Source organism: Ostrinia furnacalis, unplaced genomic scaffold, assembly GCF_004193835.3.
Source record: "Ostrinia furnacalis isolate ACB-3 unplaced genomic scaffold, ASM419383v2 OfSCF4955, whole genome shotgun sequence".
Classification (NCBI taxonomy): Eukaryota; Metazoa; Arthropoda; class Insecta; order Lepidoptera; family Crambidae; genus Ostrinia; species Ostrinia furnacalis.
Window position 1 is genome coordinate 22419 of NW_021135194.1, and position 22203 is coordinate 44621.

The 22203-nt window shown below is 36.2% G+C and overlaps 1 protein-coding gene across 2 annotated transcripts; it reads left to right on the top strand.

The window, feature by feature from the left end:
• The first annotated feature begins 220 nt into the window (after window positions 1–220).
• LOC114360352 (protein disulfide-isomerase A5) lies at window positions 221–18674 on the top strand. 2 transcript variants are annotated; one of them, XM_028315039.1, is made up of 12 exons: window positions 221–369; window positions 509–750; window positions 978–1185; window positions 1786–1914; window positions 3400–3500; window positions 3590–3741; window positions 4515–4645; window positions 5014–5175; window positions 7708–7849; window positions 9309–9511; window positions 16272–16449; window positions 16833–18674. In XM_028315039.1, exons 1-12 carry the CDS (start codon window positions 346–348, stop codon window positions 17090–17092), a joined length of 1932 nt encoding a protein of 643 aa, XP_028170840.1. In that variant the 5' UTR covers window positions 221–345; the 3' UTR covers window positions 17093–18674. The 2 variants fall into 2 exon arrangements, with proteins under 2 accessions (XP_028170840.1, XP_028170841.1); XM_028315040.1 differs by having other exon boundaries at window positions 16825–16948.
• Window positions 18675–22203: the final 3529 nt, after the last annotated feature.

A 22203-nucleotide genomic window follows, 5' to 3' on the forward strand; every position in this document is an offset into this window, starting at 1 on the left:
TATTTGAACTTGTGTAATGGTATTGTTCGTGTTCTGTGTTCAAATTCAAAGGCAAATTATTTATTGCGTACTAAGTGACAATTTGTAACGGTGTAAATCAGAGTGTTTGGATGTGAGTACCGTGCGCGCCTCAACTCTTGCTGCGCGACCTATAATGGCATACGCCTTTGCCTTTAACTGCAAATGAAAAAAAAAAGAAAAAAAAAATGAATGACGTATGACGTTTACAGTTTACTTGGATTATTTGCAATAACTTCTTCAATTTTGTGGAATTTTATATCAAGTACTATTTAGGTATATGTATTAATGTAATAGTGAATAAGTAGCACATTATTTAAAGTAATCATGCGTCTCAATTTGTTTTGGGAGGTAAGTTGCCGGTGTTAACTGCGAATTAGTGAGGTTAACCGCTCTTTTTTCTTTATATGCCTTCTACCGTAGTTAATATTGTCTTATATTCAAGACAACCTTAATCCACACACAAGTTAATTTAACATTCACTTTACAGGTTTTACCTTTGTTACTAGTTTTAGTGCAAATACCAGTTCAAGCAAAAAAACAGAAATCAACTGTAATTGCTGATGTAAATGATATTAAAGACTTTAAAAAGTTGTTGAGAACTAAAACAAATGTTATGGTTCTGTATGTTAATGCTCCAAAATCATCACAGCAAGTGTTAGAGGTGTTCAAAGATACAGCAGACGCTATGAAAGGTCAAGCGACCCTAGTCATAATAGACTGTAGTTATGGGTAAGGCAGAAAACTATCTTTTGTTCCATGTACAATTACCCCCTTACTAATAAAAAGTTACACACTCGTTGAACAGTAGTTTAAAGTGACATTTCCATACTTATCGTCACTTTTAACAAGTGTTCATGTTCAGTGAGTGATTATCTTTTATTAGTAAGGGGGTTATTATTTAACACCATAATAACCAATTGTCATTACCTAGTTAACCTATCTTCTTAAAATTTCAGTGAATCGAAGAAACTTTGTAAGAAATTGAAAATACCTTCGGATAAGTCTTATTATATTAAACATTATAAGGATGGAGATTTTCACAAAGATTACGATAGGAGTGTAACAGTTAGCTCTATGTCAAATTTTCTACGGGACCCTACTGGTGATTTGCCGTGGGAAGAAGACCCGGAAGCGACAGACATATTTCATCTTCAAGACGGAGATGTGAGTTAATTTTATGGTCATGTTATTAATGCTATGAGTATAATAAAAAATTAGTACTAAATGAGTTTACAATTATTTCATGTTGCATTTTATGTTTCTGCTACTGCTAGTTAATCAGTATGCTATGCTGTGTTTAATCAGCTTGGCGAATTGCATTGACAACCGGAACGTTATACAATTATTAGTTTTACGACATATTTCTACTTACAAAGCATAGCGAGTGTAACGCGGGTGAAAATATGCTTTATTACTCTTGTTCAATATACAGGGTGTTAGGTTAATGGGTATATGAGCCGACACTAGCCCATGTTAACATGGGCATATAAAGGGTATGGTGAAGTCAGAAATATGATATCATCATTTTATTTTATTTTCATTTTCATACAAAATACATTTTATAAAATCCGATTTGTATGAAAATTAAAATAATTAAATGAAGATATAAATTTTCTGACTTCACCATACCATTTATATAAATGGTATGGTGAAGTGTATGGGCATATGCCCATGTTAACATGGGCTAGTATCGGCTCATATACCCATTTACCTAACACCCTGTATACGTATGTTTCTATATTGTGAATAATTCCTTTGTTTCAGGCTTTGACCAAGTTTTTAAAAAAAGGTGCTGCGGCTTATAAAAAGTCCATGATCATGTTTTATGCTCCTTGGTGTGGTTATTGTAAAACATTAAAGCCTGAATACTTGTTAGCTGCTACGGACTTAAAGGTAAATTGATGACGGTGATATTATCTTGACATTCTAAATACCAGCTAAAGACCTGAGATGAGATCATTTCTTCAGTTAGTACTTGTAAGAATTATGCTAAAGAAAAATCATTCACAAACACTCATACCAAGCTGAAGTCTATTATAGAGATGAAACGGATATCCGGTAACTATCCGGTAGGCCGGATATCCGGCCTAAATTTACTATCCGGCCGGATACCGGATAGTAACTCACTATCCGGCCGGATACCGGATATTAAAAAACTACGACAATTTCCTATTAATAAAATGAAATACATTAAATCTTTGGGGTAAATAAATATCAATAAAATGGCTTATAATAATGACGGCTTTTATTAAAAGTCCAAAAAGTTACAAAAAAGCCATATTAAGGCCTTTCAAAAAACTAATTTCTTTTTCTGGGCTATTATCTCTAATTACGAATACATAAATGGTAAATATCTGTTAATGTCAAAATATTGCCAAATAAATTTTCGCTATTCAATCACACACTCACGATGGCAACCAAAATCGCCCGAATTAATCTGCCCCCTAGACAAGTGGCAAAATCTGACATTCTATTCGGATGAATTCGATTTTCGAAAAGTGACTAATCCCACCACCACCCATGGTTCTTCCTGCCTCACGGCGTACGAACCGAATCTCGGGAGAGCGCGCAGGTACTTGCTCAGGGCTCTTTCCCCGGGCGCTTTGCTTGACTCCCTACAAATTTCTCTTATCCTTGTCCCTTCTCATTGTCAATTCTCCCCCTTCTGGGGCTTGACACCACAAATACGGTACTTCGCGTCGGGCTGCTAACGTTGATGAATGTCATCACTTCTCGTAACTACGCCTAATAGTGTACCAGGAGTGCGTGAGTCGAAAAGTGACTAGTCTAGTCTACTAATAGACCCACTGATCGCGTTCGAAACACCTGTGCGGCGCTAAACTCGTCACGACATGCAACGAGACAATGGGCCAACTATCCGGCCGCCGGATATCCGGCTATCCGGCCTAGCAGCTGGCCGGATATCCGGTATCCGGTATCCGGCCAAACAACTATCCGTTTCATCACTAGTCTATTACAATTTCTCCATAATATTTTATAGTTGCTCATAAAGCCTGACAAGATGGCAACCAAAATAAAGGAAATAGAGTACCTACCAATAAAATCTTGCTCATTTTGTCCATTCAGAAAGTATAATGAATAATAATAAATTCTATTGAAACAAAACAAGCCAAGCGTTATCTTAAATTATGTTGGCTACTGTTTTGTATTTGAATGAGATAAAAATATTCACTGGATAAAATACATGTTTTTGAAAATCAACTTTATTTATGGAGAAATAGGATTCACAATGTTGTGAACAATATTAAAATGATGCTTTGGTTTTGTTTAGTTTTTGTAGGTATAAATTATTTAGTTGGACTGTGTTTATGTATTTATTGTGTAAAATATACTTATCTTCCATATTATACATTTTAGGGAGAGGCATTACTGGCAGCTATAGATGTGGCCAAGCCGGGGAATTCTAAAATAAGGCAATTGTATAATATTACCGGCTTTCCGACATTGTTGTATTACGAGTAAGTTATATTTTTTGCTACGACAAAATACCATTACATGTTTAAAATACTATTGTATTTTATTACTCATAAATAAATGTTAATTATAGAAAAGGCCAATTGCGATTCCCGTATAATGGAGAAAATAAGAGGCAGGCTATTGTAGATTTTATACGAGATCCTACTACGCAACTGCAACAAAAGAAAAAAGAAGTGGCTGATGAGAGCTGGTCGGAAAATAGTGACGTTATACACTTATCAGGTGAGTGCAGTGGCGTACAATAGGGTTCTTTTTCAAGGGGGGCCTGGCCTCTGATATGCCATATCACGGGGGTGAAGGTGAGTTAGTACTATCAACTATCATCTTCAAATCAGTCACACAACATCACCAGACCATTCCGAGGAGGGTGTTTTTACCAACTGGTATTAAGAACTGAATGACTATTTGTGTATTCTATGGTATCAATTTAAAGTATTTATAATATTACCTTTAAAATGATACTATTTTTATTTCTAGTTCTTAAGTTCGCTCGGAATAAATAGGGTGGTTCTATCTTTTGCTCCCAAGTGTAGATAAGCCTAGGCGCAGACGACCAGATGGCCGATAGTGGAATCGGTCTGTTGATCAGTATGAACATGTATGGAAGTACGCACACTACACCGATTTGGTAATCGGCCGATTCCTCTTAGAATCGGGCCCAACTATCGGCCAACTAAAAATCGGTGGTCTGCGCCTAGGCTAAATGTTGCTGCATTTATTATTATTTTATAAACTATTCAACCTTTTCAAATCATTTGATTATTGTTTCTTCTGTCATGAAAACTGGCAAAGATCTTGTTTGTCAGTTCGACATAGGCAAATACACAACGTGTCACCAAATTATTTTATGCATGGACAAAAACCGATAGATTTAATGATTAAAGATAACTAATTATGTATTTGGTTCGATTGCTACGCACACATTTGTGTAGAGGTAACTAAATGATATTATTATTTTACCATAGTTCTTTATGACAAAATGTAATTGTTTTCAGCGGAGAATTTTGATAGCATACTGGGGAAGGCTGAAAACGCCTTGGTGGTGTTCTATGCTCCCTGGTGTGGTCACTGCAAGAAGATTAAACCTGAGTTTGAAAAGGCTGCCACAAGAGTAAAGACTGAGAAGGTAAACATAATGATTAATATTTATTGCATTTTAATTTTGACTCGCCTCAGCATCCTAAGTACAGTACTACACAGTGTACAATACTTGTTCTACAATACATGCAATATTTTGTGATTTGTTCAATTTTGTGTCATGCTACTTTGTTCTCTTGCTTTTGTAGGTTTAATGAAATATTTGTTTTGTTTCCTTATTTTTCCTTATTATTTTTGCTAACAGTATAGTCGCGTTCCTTCACACCGTAGAAAATCTCGTCATTGTTTGATAAACGTGACAATTACAAAACCTTTATGTTTATTGTTTGCATGATATAGGGTGATTGCTNTCACCCTATTTAATTATATGTATAATAATAAATGTTTAATTTTTAGATAAACGGTATACTAGGAGCAGTTGATGCAACAAAGCACGCAGATTTAGCCTCGCGTTTTGGTGTTAGAGGCTATCCTACTTTGAAATACTTTAGTAAGGGCGAATACAAGTTTGACGCTGGCCATGCCAGACAGGAAGAGCAGATTATTAGTTTTATTAAGGTAAGGTATTCTTCATACCATGACTCTTGACATAAAAGTATAAAAACCTTAGAAAGTTTTATTTAATTTCTATTGGTTTTATTAATCAACGAGATAACTTGATTAATAACATGACTGTCCTACTCTTGACGTTGTTGATAAAATATATTTTTTTGATTATATGAAAAATGTAAAGCACACATTAAAATGATTAGGGATTATCTTCCACCGATTTAAATTTTAGACATCAGTGAAGTACTTTTCTAATCAGTGAATTTTATTTAGTTATCTTACGTTATCTTTGTTTTAAATATGCATTTAATTAGTGGTGTATTTGTCGATAAAATAAAATACCCAAAATTAAAAAACAAAATTTTAGGGTATTGTTTTTATTACTTTTTGTGTTCAGTATCAGTAATACAGGGTGGCCAAAACAGTGAGGTCTAAAAGAAAAATTTAGATTTCTTACATCAAGGTGTACCTAAATCACCCCCATGTATATTATACGATTGTGCTTAGTTTAGGAGATAGAGTTAATTTTGTGATATTTTAAAATTTTATGACCTACTAGACTTTAAACATTTTTATCTTTTTTTTGGGTTGACTTTTGTCAGATTTCTATTTTTTCGACAGATTCGTTATGAACTGCAGATGTTTGAAAAAAATAATCGCCTTCCTATCTTTGATTCAAGATACAAAAGTTTTGCTAGAAACATTAAAATTATGATTTTATCAGAACACTATCAAATTTTCAACTTAAAAGTTTAAGTAAAAAAAAGAACTTCCATAGGTCCAAAACTGTTTTAAAAACTGCGCCATTTCCTGAACTTTCATAATAATACAAAAAAACATGTACTTAATAGGCCACTATTTCCTGTAATCGGTCCACTAAAGTGGTAAGTCGGAGATTCCGTTACATGTTTTTGACTTTCTTAGAGTGAATTAATATTGGGAATCCTCTAAGTTTACATTACGTAGAACAGATTTATAATTTTAATGTTTCTAGCAAAACTTTTGTATCTTGAATCAAAGATAGAAAGGTGATTATTTTTTTCAAACATCTGCAATTCATAACAAATCTGTCGAAAAAAAGAAATCTGAAAAACGTCAACCCAAAAAAAAGATAAAAATGTTTAAAGCCTACTAGGTCATAAAATTTTAAAATATCACAAAATTAACTCTATCTCCTAAACTAAGCACAATCGTATAATATACATGGGGGTGATTTAGGTACACCTTGATGTAAGGAATCTAAATTTTTCTTTTAGACCTCACTGTTTTGGCCACCCTGTATAGTTACAGGCCAGTAGAATTAGATTTTAAATCAGAAATAATTCCTACAAAAGATTTTATTGCTTTAATGGCTTCATTGGTTGCCCATTAAGATTCTCCTAAGTTTTCGACTTCGACGGAGTTGTGCTTAAGTGGTGGGGGCCCCCGAAAGGGGCGCTTTTTCGTTTTACCGGTTATACCGCGTAAAGGACGTACCCTATCGAAAAGTGGTCTTCCTGACGGTTGAAGGGCATTTAATCCTGCATTAAATAAGACCAAATTCATATGTTTTGGACAAACCATTCTCGTGCAAATGTTCGGCAAAGCAGAAAATATGTGTATAATTAATGACCCTCTCCACTTCCAATAGCTCGTCACCCGTAAGCTCCCAAGCCTAGTAAATGGTCGCCTTAACCAGCGTATCCCTGTCAAGGCTCACGAGTTGGATTCGCTTATCCTTGTTGGTCCCAGCCGTTCCTTAACTGCGGTTGCTGCATCTCTCCCTGGGACTCCTGAACGACTCTGTGTTACCTAATGTGGCTGCCCCTCTTCCTTGTATCCTCCTGCACGACTACATTGCCTAGCCGTATGCCTGGTCTAAGGTTCGACGCCACAAAATCAACAAGGAAGAGGGGCAGCCCCAGTAGGTAACACAGAGTCGTTCAGGTGAGTGCCAGGAAGAGGTGCAGCAACCGCAGTTAAGAAACGGCTGGGACGAACAAGGATAGGCGCATCCAGCTCGTAAGCCTTGATAGGGTTACACTAGTTGAGACGCTCCTTTTCAAGACTTGGAAGCCTGCGGGTAACGAGCCATTGGACGTGGAGAGGGTCATTAATTATACACATATTTTCTACTTTGCCGAACATTTGCACGAGAACGGTTTGTTCAAAACATATGAATTTGGTCTTATTTAATGTACGATTAAATGCCCTTCAACCGTCAGGAAGACCACTTTTCGATAGGGTAAGTCCTTTACGCGGTATAACCGGAAAACCGAAATAGCGCCCATTTCGGCGGCCCCCACCACTTAAGCACAACTCCGTCGAAGTCGAAAACCTGGGAGTGTCTTTATGGGCAACTAATGAAGCCATTAAAGCACTAAAATCTTTTGTAGGAATTATTTCCGATTTAATTCATTTTTGTGTTTAATTCTACTGGCCTATTAGCTCTGTAAATATGGCAAGAATGCAAAGTGACACCGTGTATTATCTCAAACTTTACAATTCAACTTGTGTTTTCTACCTTATGCTGATACTATAAAACTCAATTTCCTCGGACAGGACCCGCAAGAGCCGCCGCCCCCGCCGCCGCCGGAGAAGCCCTGGGCCGAGGAAGAGTCGCCCGTGCGCCACCTCCACGCCAAGACCTTCAAGAACACCCTGCGAAAGATCAAGCACGGCCTCATTATGTTCTATGCACCATGTAAGTTAGTTTTTTTATTCAATACTTTGGTCCTTTCCAGGGTGCTTATGCAGTTATTCACTTCCCAAATTTAGCTTGCCCTACCACTACTTCGGGACAACATATTGGTGTTTATTGTGCTGGTGCTAAGAAGAGTCATCTTTGTGAGATATTATCTACTGATATTCGCCATTTTCCCCATAGTCCCATACTATGAACCTCTTTAAGGCACAAAACATTCCAAGGGCTATGCTATGCTCGAATTTTCCCTATGTGATCGAATCAACAATAAGGAGATCCGCAGGAGAAACGAATTAACCGACATAACCCGAACTTAAGAGTAGGCGCACACCGTTGATTTTTAGTTGGCCGATATTTGTGCCCGATTTTAAATTGTATGAAGAATCGGCCAAATCGAATCGGCGTAGTGTGCGCACTCCAATACATGCCCATACTGATCAACTGAAAAATCAACGGTGTGCGCCTACTCTAAGTGGTATTGAGCGGTGCATATAGCTGACGGCCGTCAGGGAATCCCTCCACTTGACCATGACCATTCCATCCTTACCGTTAATCTGTGTGCTTAGTGCGAGTTTCCATCAAACGTCATCGCTAGCGACTGCGTAAAAAAATGACATGAAATGTATGTCAGTTTGTACAACGTCCCTAGCGGATATTTTCAAGAATTATTGACGTACTCGCTAGCGACGACTTTCAATGCATACTCGCACTAAACTGGTTCTGGCTGAATCGCGGGAGGAGTGCACAGAACTGCGTCTGCCTTGGCTCGCCACACTTCTTCACTCTACAAATTATTTACTCTTCGTCCATGTCCATGCGCGTGCGATTTTCCCCCTTCCGGAGCAGAAAAGCTCTCGAGTAGCTATCTCCAACCTAAAACTTCTTGTTGATGGTATCCCATTCGGTGACTTGATCTAGTGAAGGTCGCGGGAAAGATCTGGATGCAGGCGGCGCAGACCGGTTATGGAAATCATTGGAGGATTTTGTGCAGCTGTTATGGATACGGTTACGGATATAGGAATAATATTATACCGGTTTCGGTTACGGTTGCGGATATTTTTTTGTTTCGGATATCCGAAAGTTTCGGTTACGGTTACTGATATCTGTGCTTTAGAATGCAATTTGCAATAGTTGTCCAACACGGTTCATTCATGGCCGCATCGGCCGCACACTTTACATCGAATAAAGAGTAATAAAAAAAATTGATACTTCCTAGATGGCATTATAAAGGTAAATCAGGCTGTTATGTCTTTACACATTTTATAATGCTATACAAAAAACAATTTAAACTGCCTACATCCGAAACTATCCGAAACTTTTGAATCGGTTACGGTTTCGGATATTTTTTTATTTCGGATATCCGAAAGTTTCGGTTACGGTTACGGATATCCATGACATCCCTGCTGTGAACGTCCTTTGGCGGAGACATTGCTACCTTCTAATTTCTACCATCTTGTAGGGTGCGGCCACTGCAAGAGTACGAAGCCGGAGTTCGTGAAGGCAGCCGAGAAGTTCGCTGACGAGCTGATGGTGATATTCGGGGCTGTGGACTGCACCACGGAGCAGACGCTGTGCGCTTCCCACGACGTGCGCGGCTATCCCACCATCAAGTACTTCCGATACTTCGACAAGGATGTCACGGACTACTCAGGAGGACGCAAGGTAATGTCATAGTGATTATTCCTTCGAAAAGAGCAACAACCACGAGATGTCAAACGAAACCAATCCTGCGTGACTCTGGTGTGTCAATGTCAGGATTATTTCACTGTTTTCGCTACTTCAAGTACTTTCGCTACTTCGACAAGTAGGTACGAACTGGTGGACGTAAAGTAATATACATATCAACATACCGAGCTGAATTCAGCGGGCATAAGACATAAGCGATGAAACCTGGCATCGGGCGTCTTAGCAATTTTACCGTTAATTACCTTTGTAAATCACCAATATGAAATACATGTCCTTTATCTCAGATTTTTAACAATCTTCGTTCCATTGTTACGCATATTCGTTTAATTATCTAAATTATTTACTATGATAGCTGCTAAATATCCGAACATTGCTCAGAAAATTGTTTAGGTATAAATATCATATTACCTTGACCTCGCTTAGACGAATAACATGTATGACGTCATACACGTTCAATTTAGACACGGCTGTATTCTCTAAATGACGGAAACGATAATATGAAATCCATTTTGATTTTAATACCCAAAACAATCACGTAAATCCTTTCAATGCAAAAAATAGGTCGGTTTTTAACACGCTTTTATTAGGTCGTCGTGTATGTAACTAACTATGTTATGGAATCTAAGAATCTCTAAACTAAGATAGTAGTTTTTAGTTTTTTAAACTATTAATACTTCTTCTTCTTCTTTTCGTGTCGACAACAAACCTACACAGTGTCAGCCCAAAACTCCGCCACAAGAGTGGCGTTGTCAGTAGCACTCATCAAATCCTCCTGAGTGCAGTTGCTTGGGCACTCAGGGCATGACATCAGGTGCCTCATCGACTAGGGAACAAAACCGCACCTGCACTCCATGTTCAAGCCATCCAAGAATCCCCACCTAGCCAGATTGTCCTTACTACGGCCAACCTGCGTCCGAAGTCTACTAATACTTATTAAGCTGTTATAAAGGAACAATTTTTAATTAATCTGTTAATAATGTCATAATTCGTATGATTTCAAATAATAATAATACGTTAATATAACAGGTTGTATCTTATCTTATGTTTTCACACGTCATGTCTGTGAACAGGCGCTGCCTTCGGGGACTGGTCAAGACAAGATATACCTACCTTAAATTTTTTAACATAATAATTAACAATCAACTTAGACAGTGGCACGGCACTAAATCTTCTAAATATATAAAAGGAGAAACTGACTGACTGACTGACAGATCAACGCACAGCCTAAACGGCTAAACGTAGGCACTTGAAATTTGAAAGGGACGTAGCTTAGGTACCGTAAAGGTGCACTAAGAAAGGAATTCCCGAAATCCTCACGGGAACNCTCTAACTTTTTTATTTTTCAACGAAAGTCCATGAAACTTTTTGACTTTTTCTGATTTATTGAATTTTATCATTTTTTAATGTTTTTGATCATATAACATTAATAGAAAAAAATTAAAAATCTGTTTTACCTAGAAGCGCCACTGGGTCATTTTTGTCCCACCCTGGTATTTGCAACAATAATTCGATGAAGAGTCCTTGTTTCGAGGAGATACGAGAGTGGAGAGGTGAGGAGCGTTTAGGTGACAATGTGACAATGCAGAAATGCAAATATAGTGTACTAGTTTTTGCCTGTGACTTCACCCGTGAGAAATTAAGTTTATCATAGAAGGACCTAATTTCTTGACACTTATCGTTTTTATTTGACCAAATCACTGAACATTATTGTAAATTATAGCCTATATTATGTTATTATGAAGTATTAACAATAAAACTGCAAAGATTTATTAAGATCGGCCTAGTATTTTTTGCGCAAAAGTGTGAAAAAACATCTATCGATCTAACCATGAATCCATACTCACTTAGTTCAAGTTCAAGGCATATATCCACCCATTCATTCTTCCTATCCATTCATCAGTCCATCCATCCTTCAATTCATCAATCTTTATTAACTTTTACATTTATAATATTAGTAGGAAGGTGGCTTCTAGACATTGGTCAGTTCATGCATTGTATGATTTGATACATTTTTAAAATGTGTGACTTATGAAATTTTGAAAATTAAACGTACATACTTTTCATTGTAACTGGTAAAAAACTTCACTGTGTGTGTACGGATAACAGAAAAATAACCATACCTATAGAAATTCCTAAACGCATAGTACACCAGAGAGACAAAAAGACCATATAAAAAAACTTTGTGCAAAATGTGCACTATTATTTATAAGATATTTATTTTTCCTTCAAAAATAATAATGACTAGTTAAAGTAGTAATTTCATAATTTTAATACAGTATAACACCATGTAATAAGTGACTATTTTTATATGAAACCAAAAATATGTGACTCTTAATAATTCAAAATTAAAATTGAATACATTAATATTTTTAGAGAAATAAGTACATATTGATTTAACTATATAGAAAAACCTTTTTTTAAAGATACTACAAATAGTTTTAATCATAAAGTTCATGCCCGAAACTAAAAAATGTTACAAAATATATGCTGGGACAACATTGACCCAGCGGCGCTTTTAGGGGGGTCGTAATCTTCGGCACTTCTAGTGTTAATTGCGTTTTGTAGGAACACGTTCATCTTTTGAGTAATACTCGTAGAATGCTTTTACTTTTGTGGGGCTTTGAGTTCCGTAGAATCTAAAAGAAAATAATTAGGTCTCTAAAACAAGTTTCATTTTATCAATAACTTTTTACAACGTATTAAAATAAATTATATCACTTCATCCATATAGAAAAACAAATTTTAACGTTTGGCGTCTTTATGAGGTACTTTTGAGGTACTTTATGAAGTACATTCATTCATACCATGACACTTCATTATTTTTTGCAAAATACTTAATACTTTAAATACGCACAATATGATGCCATGATGTTTGCACACATGGTGTTTCGTTGTGCGTAAATAATTCATCAAGCAATAAAATTAATAGCCAGTAACTTGTACCTAAGCGTATGTACCATCTAAATATTACTTCAAAATGTACTTCTAAAATTATTTTACTATCGCAGTTAGATAACATTTCAAACAAAATAATGCTGGCTAAAATATGTAAAATGCAAAAAGTTTCCATTCCTATCTTTTACACGAAACAATGTTGTCTAAAATATTGAAAATCCAAAAAGTTTTCAGATCTTTTACAGGCTGTTTTATTCCCCAACCACCAGAAATCTGTTTAAACGCTAGCGTCTAAAAAGCTCTTAAATTAATTATGAATCTCCGGTCCCTAAAAACATTTCTATGCTTATTCAGTGGGTATCAGCAAGTATTATCTGTCAAAGACGAGATATAAATTATGGCCTTCCCGGAGACAATGAGACCTGAATAAAACATGCTGGAGTTGTGGTCGATTGCCTAACGACGTGCATCGACAACTTGCACTTTGTGTACAGGGTGTTGGGAATAAAGATGAGATTAGTGACAATGTTTATGGTAAAACTATTACTATTAAAACTATTAGCAAGCAAAAGCAAAAGTATTTTAGTGTTTATAATGTTATCAGTGTCATGCTTTCGATGCTGCTTAACACTTTACTCAGATAATGGTAAACGAGGCCCATAGTATGTTTTTTTTTACTTTCAGACAAATTGCTAAAGATTACCTACTTTATGCTTTGCCAAAATTCCATAAAAGTTTGTTCCAACATTGAGCTTAGAGAAAATTCAGTAGCTTACTCCTAAAAAAAATCTAGTTGAAGATATTTATTTCTACTTTTGATATCATGCCCTAGTTCTATTGCAGCACATTTGTGGACATACTTTTGAACAAGTCGTATTTTCAAAAAGTGTTCGGAAAATCTCAAGAAGTCATTAATTTTACTAGTGTTTTTGAAAAAGTTTAATAGGTATTCTTTAAGGATCACCCTATAAATGTATCATATAATATCTTTGATAAATGACTGATCCAATGAATTAATTGTGACAGTAGTGTGTTATTATAGATATTGGTGTTTTATTTGCAAATTGGCAAAAAACGAGTTTCAACATCAAAACATGGCTGGACTCACGGTTTGTGAGCATGGTTATAATACAATCTATAACAGTAATTCACAGTGGGTATTCTTAGTTATTGTAAATGTAGAGTCAGCAAGAAAACGTACTTCTAAATATATACAACTCAAAGGTTGACTGACTGACTGACTGACAAAGTGATCTATCAACGAACAGCCCAAACCACTGGACGGATCGGGCTGAAATTTGGCATGCAGGTAGATGTTACGACGTAGGCATCCGCTAAGAAAGGATTTTACGAAACTCCAACCCTAAACGGGATCCACGCGTACGAAGTCGCGGGCGGCCGCTAGTATACTTATATTTTTGTGGCAAAGTCGCATTTATTAGAACAGTATAAGGTGCTAAATGATTAACTTGGGAGCGAAAAAAGAAATAGACATTCACACATTGAGTTTGCTTCTAGCCCATTAATTATGTATAGATGTATAGAGGACGTTTAGAGGTGCTTCTATAAGCTTTTGGCAACTCTGTGGTCACTGTGATTAATTTGTGCTGTGCTACCTGTTATTTAAAACCAATGTTCTAAAGAATTATTTCTTACTCTGATTCTGTCTAAGTACAGAGTAAGCATCAGTTAAGACAGATTCGATAGCGTTCTAGAGAACATCCTTGAAAAGAACATCCCAGACCCCAAAGTTCAATACCAGCTGTCTATGTCTAACGAACATGAGCGAATATTATCAGATATTTATATCAAATAAACTTCGACACTTTGAAACAACTTTGTTTCAAGCGCTTTCATTAAAGTTAAGTAGACAGTAGCTTCACCGTTTACCCACCACAGCAGTTAGGTTCTGTGTCCGTCCATCTTACTCGTATGGTGTGAGATTCGAATTGGGCACTCACCTGATGGATGGGGAAGATAAATTACATACAGATTTACCTACCTACCTTATAAAAGCATGATTTCTCACTTGAAAAAGACTGCTATACGAGTAAGTAGATGTAACTTAAAAGCACGATACTGTGCGGATCATCGGCACAAATTTAAAAGCGATTAATTTATTAAACTAAAATGGATCACAGGGTGAAATACACTTTGAATTTCTATAGTAGCTCAATGTAACATGAGTGAGCTTACTGAATCTACCTCTAATGAACAATAAATATCATAGCGAATAGAAGTTTATTTTCAAACTCAAGAAAGAGGAAAGTTTCCCTCTGAGAAGTATAAGTTAGTTATCTAATCGTGAAATCATATTCGCAGTTAAAAAGTTAAATTGAAAAGTTCCAGCTCGAATACGATTCAATGAAATACTTATTGTAATTATTAGTATTCTTTCCAAATAATACTAGGATTTCTCCAGGATTTTAGAGTTGTGTGACTAATAGGTCTGTATTATGAAATAACGTAAAATACACGATTCGAAAAAAAGGTAGAATGCAAATAGTTACATCATACTATTACATATTTTTTTTGTTCTTTTATGTATGTATTANGAAAGCTAGTCTATCTATATAAATAAAAATGAATTGATGTTCGTTAGTCTGATTATAACTCGAGAACGACTGGGCCGATTGAGCTGATTTTGGATTTAAAATCTTTGTCGTAGTCCAGGTCTAAACGATGAGTAAATACGCGCGCGATATTGTTTTTCTGTGACAGACAAAATTCCACGCGGGCGAAGCCGCGGGCGGAAAGCTAGTATAAGTACATATATACAATTTATTTAAAACTACCACACGGTTTTGTTATGGTGCCTTGCTTTTCTCTCTAGAGTTTTCTTGCCTTGTCTCTTAGATAGTTTTATATCTGGCACTTAGCCAGAAGGATATCTTAGACTTGTCATGCTCACTAAAATGTCTCTGGGGTAGTGGCGTGTAAGGCGGGTCGTTACATTCCCTATAATATGGTCGAGTGAAGCGATGGCTGGTTCACACGTCATGTCTGTGAACAGGCGCTGCCTTCGGGGACTGGTCAAGGAAAGATATACCTGACATAAAATATATGTATCAAAACGTAACAATTAACCTAGAAATTAGCACGGCACTAAAGAAATATATTCAAAACTGCCACGCGGTCTCGTGCTAGATGGGCGTCTTAAAGGCCACCTTCTATCAACGGGAGCGCGTGGTAAGTAACTTGCTTCTGAATGTATGTAACTTCCTACTTTTTTATATTTTTAAATATTTTTAAACCGGCAGACAGTGGTGACTGAGTTTGTTGCGGCGCTTCTTCTCAGCACTTGCCAAATGTTTGTCTCGAAGCGCTGGTAGGGCAAAAAAAGAATGAGACATGTATAGGCTCCTTAAGAGCATTTGACGATTTGCAAGAACTAATTTAATTAGTCTAAACAAATAAAGATAATTTTGATTTTTGATTTTGATTTTTGATTATGTTGATTTTAATTTATTGGGAGATAAATAAGGGTTTCTTGTCAGGACTACGGAACCCTTTTCCCGTCACCACTGCCGGGGGACAGGGTGGTGTGTTGTGGGACTCCCGGCGCCCTGAAAAGGGCGCTGCTCCGTCCTGAAAAGACTGACGGGGTATACCCTCTAAAACCTCCGCGGCGTTCCGTCATCGCCCGAGTGGGGGTGGGACTATGGAACCCTGAAAAAAAAACTGGATACAGCGCTACTTTTTCAGTGTTGTATGAGTTTACGATTAAATGAAACGTTCAGAGTTGTGGTTTAGATCCATACATTGTTTCATGTTGCTTCCTAACTACGACTACAACATGTTTTCTGAGCCTTAAATTAATTAACATTCATTTTGTTTCCAGGAGGCGGATTTCGTGTCATTCATCCACAGTCAGATGGAGAACTTCCAGACGTTGCAGAAAGCGCCGAAGACCACGCAGGAGGCTGGCTTCGGGGTCAACGTGGTGCTCTCTTCAGACGAGGACTTCGAGTCTCTCATATCCTCGCCATCACCCACCTTCGTCATGTTTTATGCGTCATGTGAGTGTCATATCTGTCTTTATTAGAATTTGTTAAAACGTTGTAATAATTCCTCCATTTGCTGGTAAATTAGAGAGGGTCGTGCTCCTGTTGCGGAGACTAAATGACCTGATGATGATGATGATGATGATGTGTAATAATTTCAGAGGTCTGCTTTAGACCTTTATAGGTGATTAAAAAATATTTCGCGCTCACTTTACGATTACATCTACTACATGTTATATGTTTTTGCTTAAGATGGTTTTGAAGCTGGCTATTTCGAAAATATTTTTTATTAAAGTATTCGATTTGAAAATAATCAGTCAAACAGCCTAGCGTACGGTCTTATTGGAACATACGCGGGATGTTTAAAAGTTAGGTACTTATTCGAGGCCCCATTTCAGGGTGCGGCCACTGTGTGACTGCGAAACCCGCGTTCAGTCGCCTAGCGACGACGTTCAAGAATGAGAAGTCACCTGTCAAAGTCATCGCTGTGGACGCCTCTGAGAACCCCAAAGTTGCCGACTTGGCCGGCATCGAGACTCTCCCCACGTTCAAAATCTTCGCCGATGGAAAACACGTGGCAGATTACACCGGCGACCGATCCACCGAAGACATGATCGCTTTCTGCAAGAGCCACGTCAAGGTCAAAGACGAATTGTGATCTTTAGCTCACTTTGTGTATGCCACACTATTATTATATCATACCATTAACTACATGTACCACAGTGTTATTTTTGTTGTCGCAATACTTATTTATATAATAATGCATATTATTGGAACATAATCATGTAATTGTAATAATCGTATACGTAATTTTATTATACATCTTAAATGCATTTCAGTTGGTTTAGGTCTTGTTGAGTTTGCAGTTTGCCATGTTTTGAATCTCTATTTTGCCTGATCGTTCACTTTCAGTATCAAGTATTTCGTTTAGTAATCATACCTGCGATGCATTTACTATTGTAATTGTATAGAATGTAAACTATTAATCAATGATTAGAACTTATAAATTAGATGTATCCTATAGTTACTTTTAATTCAAGATAATTAATATTAACAAACATCTTAATAATTATGCGAGGTGGGGCCTTCTATAGAAGTATGCTCGAATATCGTACAGCAAAGCTTTTAGATTACAGACTAGGCAGACACGAACGATATAAACGCGAAGGATGTTTGTTATCGTGGTTTCATTTTAACTACTCCCTGCGAATATTATCACCATATGTTTGCCTGCAATTTTTTTAACTTTGTTAATATTTATAATCTCGAATTAAAATTGTGACTAATATTTATTTTTGTAAAATGGTTAATTGTAATGTATTTCATCATAAGCAATATGTTTTGTAATATTTACATACTTGTAGAGAATCGTTTCCCAAACAACTTTTACGTAGTTTTGTTGAGATTATGTATTTATTTATATTGATGTAGCTAAATATTTGGCAATACTCACACCGGCGTTGTGACGTAATGATAACTTTTATATATCTATGAATTCATATATTTTTGTACATGTGTTATTTATGAATGTTACAATAATTTCTCTTCGTTATAAGTACTTTAATGTGCAATTCGTAGTACTTCCTTTGAGACTTGCTCTTCCCATAAAATTACTATTGAACTGAATAGTGTAGTTGGTAGTACAGGCGACTGCACATCAGACTACATAATACTTTGTTGCAAAATTTCACTTATTACAAGTATATTTAAGATGCCATAGTGTTGAGTTTAAGTGCCGTTGTCTGTACATTATTTTTCTTCGCAATAAAAGTAACTCTTAACTTGATGACCAGTTAAAAGTATAGAAAATTCTACGTCGGAAATAGAGACTTGAACCGACTTTGCTAGTGTCAATTAACTATAAATTATTATAATGGACTAATGTCGGGAGGACAAAAAGTTAAATCTAATTAGAAATCATAAACAGTAATAATTAATAACCAGCCAATTAATATAAAGGAATTAGAATTAATGGAAAAAATATAAAAGGAACGATAAATAACTTTGGCTCTACTCTTCGCTGCTGCTGTTATAAAGGTACAAAGATCATCAGATTATAAATGTTTGTTGCATTGTCGCACCTACGACATAGAAGCCTGTGGTTAGCTTGGTGTGCTGTCGGGTGTAAGTACTATAAAAGCGGGGTCAGAGCTATTTTTGTACTTTTTATCACAATTAAACATTGGGTATTTTAGTTATAGTGGACTACCAATAAATTACAATAATTAGCATTTATAATTCAGTGGATAAGTAACACACTAATCTCTCTCTGTCTCTCTTTGACAAGTGTATTAAACCCTAACACCACGGTACGATATTTCCGAACGCGACGTTCAGTTTTTATTATAAATAGTTTTTGAATACCTACTACATACATTTAAGTATATAATAATAAACAATAACATGAAATCAGTGTATTAATGTATCAGCGTCTAATGATAAATTTGCCAAAATAGTATATTTATTATCTTATATGTATTTATAATAGTACAGTACACTACAGTAGTGCTTATCTGCTTATCATATTAATTTATCAGCAATGTTATCGTCCGAAAATAAGTAGAAATAATAATCATGCAGGCAATTTGTACTTACTTATAGTCTTGTTTCCAGACCTAATCGAGGTCGGGTTGAAACTGAATGCGATGGCCCTGGTGGATGAAGATACATAAGTTTTTATATCAAGTGTAACCGAGAAGCAAGAATAGTAAGTTAAACTGCTACATTGAGTTTTCTAGGTGTTTTAGTGATAGGACAGTTATTATTAATTATTAAATTATATTCCATTGCCACCTACTTGCAATAACTATTGAGTTTTCTAGTTGTTTTTGCGATAGGACAATTATTGTTATATGATATTCCTTTTCTCACCATGCAAATGGGCTTCCAATACTTAGAATTACAACCGAGGCTGATATAATGAGGGAACCACTCTCGACAGTCATAAGCGGCAGGCTGCTTAAAGTTTGAAGCATATAAAAGCTGATTTACACGTATTAAGTAGTTAAGTATGTAACTAAATTTTAACTTAATTCCAAACGTCAAGCTCTTGTTTACTATGAAACTGCTTGTCAAAACTTGTCAAGTGACAAGCCCCGCCCACCAACTTGACAGAAAAATTAAGTGAAAATTTAGTTACCTACATATCTACCTAACACGTGTAAATCGGTCTTAAGTGGCGATGGGCTCTTATTCTAAAAGAGACTCGAAATTATGATCAAGCATAGAGCCATGCCTGTTACGTGTTATTATAATATTCGGACCAACACAGAACACAGTGTCGTTTTATAATCCGTAAGGCCCGGGCCTAAGACTTGGCGTTCAAGTGTATGCGCATTACATATTAGACTCGTGAGCAAAAGTATGGAATCACCATACTAGACAACCTACAGATTGCCGATAGTTGGGTCAATTTCCAATTTGTATGAAGAATCGGCCGATACAAAATCTGGGTAATGTTGCGCACCATAGAGATCAGTGGCGGCGTAGCATGGGTTTTCACCCGGGGCGATTCCCCCGTCCATTAAAGTTGGCACCCCAGAATGGTCTGGTGCCCCCCTGGTGAAGATGAAAGATGTTAGTACAAAATGATGATTATAGTTTTGCTCGTAAGCATAGTAGAAAAATTAGTTTTGTCAATCATTTAAGAGTGGTCCTCGAGTGTGGACTGTCATACATGCTAAATACTTCAAGCAGCCGATTCTATTGGTTTGGAAACTTGCTTTCCTTGTTATCAAATTTTTTCGAGTAGTCAAAAGTTTGAAAATACTTTTTTAAACTTTTATTGCCTAAAAAAACTTTCCAAAACGGTAATAGAGATTGCATGTTCCTCAGAATTATTTTTAAACTTTGGTATAGCCTGACCAGGAACATAAAAACCCTGCCCTGGCATAGAGGCGCATCAATTGCATTTGATAGTGCAACACTGAGTACAGTCGTACCTGTGTTAAATTAATAGGCTAACTTTATGTATCAGGATTCAGGATTACGGGCTAATTTAATATTTTCATAAATTAACGAAAACATATTTTATAGGTAACCTGGTTTAAATAAATTAAATGAAACCATCAATCGAGCTAGTAGGATTTATTTTATTATTCATCAATAATCAAATTCAGAACTTGAATATTCAACTGCAATGTCTGCTCATGAACGCTTCAAACTCGGTACTTCTTTCCCAATTCCATAAAATTCAACACTTAGAAAGTGACAAAAAACTTTAAAATAGGTAGTTGAAACAAACCACAGCTAATTTTCATAGTGGACTGTACTATACGATAAACATGTCAGTCAATTTGACAACCTTTGTTGGAAACATTATTCAATGAAAATATTGTCCGAACCCTTGGTATTTCTCTTCGACAAATACTTTAACACATTGTGAACCACTTTTCTTTCACGACTATAAAAAGATTTTAGCAATTTCATTCACAAAATCAATTGCGCACATTTAAAATAAAGTTTGTTTACACTTTGACAGCAATAGACTGACATGCAAGGTGACATGTCAATGAAGTTTTCAGTTACTGTTGCCATTAAAAGAAATTAGTACCATTAGTTTTCCGCAACATGGCGAGGGTTTTTATGTTCCTGGTCAGGCTATACTTAATTTTTTTATAATATTTTAACATTTCAAGTTGTACTAATGTATGTTCCTTGGTGTAGTGTAAGCTGTTACTTACAATGGAAATGTTTCTGATCTGTCTAATAAATTTATTTTAATTGATAAAACTTGTTTTCATTCGACGTTGATCTCCTTTTGTCACACACACTTCAAATATATATATATGTTATTTTCAAAAAGTTATATTTCCTACCATTTCTTTGAAGTTCGATTTCCGATTGATAACTTCTTTTTCTTTAGCTAAGCGTCCACATGTCGGTATCGTACGCATCGGACGTATCGCACGCAACGGATCGTAGTATTATTTATATGGAAACTCATATAAGTGCGTCTACCTGTCCGCATGTGACGCTGACAAGTGGACGCTTAGCTTTTAAATGCTTTTCCAGAATACTTTACTTCCTGTAAATACAGGGTGGCTTGTTATGAGTGAACATCCTTAGTTATAATATTCGTTTTTTTAGCCGCACTATACTCAACTGTTGTTTAGTTTCACGGTTTTCTTTTGTTCTAAAGAATTCTATTGTAAAAGATCTGTGTGATATTGTGTTATTTGCTGATGACACATCTCTCATTTTCAAAGTTGATAGAGGTAAAGTAAATTTTGACGATATTAATAACACACTCTCACAGGTTCTACATTGGTTCACTGTTAACAACTTATTGTTAAATGCAAACAAAACTAAGTGCATTAAATTTACCTTACCTAATGTGAGGCAGGTTTCCACGCAATTAATGGTGAGGAATGAACCATTAAATAGCATAAATTCCACAACATTCCTGGGAATCACTTTAGATGCTAAACTTCAATGGGGTCCTCATATTGAAACTTTGTCAAAAAGGCTCAGTTCGGCTGCTTTTGCAGTGAGAAAGATAAGGCAATTAACTGACATTGAAACGGCAAGGCTAGTATATTTTAGCTATTTTCATAGTATAATGTCATACGGCATATTGTTGTGGGGCTCAGCCGCGGACATTGAAACTGTGTTTGTTCTGCAGAAGAGAGCAGTGCGGGCCATTTATAACCTTGGACCCCGATTTTCCTTGAAAGATTTTTTTAAGGAAATAAACATACTGACAGTAGCTTCACAGTTCATTTATGAAAACCTTTTATATGTCCGCAAAAATATAGAGCAATTCACGAA

Coding starts and splice junctions, on each gene's coding strand:
- LOC114360352 (XM_028315039.1), top strand. CDS start 346: ATGCGTCTCAATTTGTTTTGGGAG. Junction 1,186..1,785: donor TTCATCTTCAAGACGGAGAT/GTGAGTTAATTT, acceptor CCTTTGTTTCAG/GCTTTGACCAAGTTTTTAAA. Junction 7,850..9,308: donor CATTATGTTCTATGCACCAT/GTAAGTTAGTTT, acceptor ACCATCTTGTAG/GGTGCGGCCACTGCAAGAGT.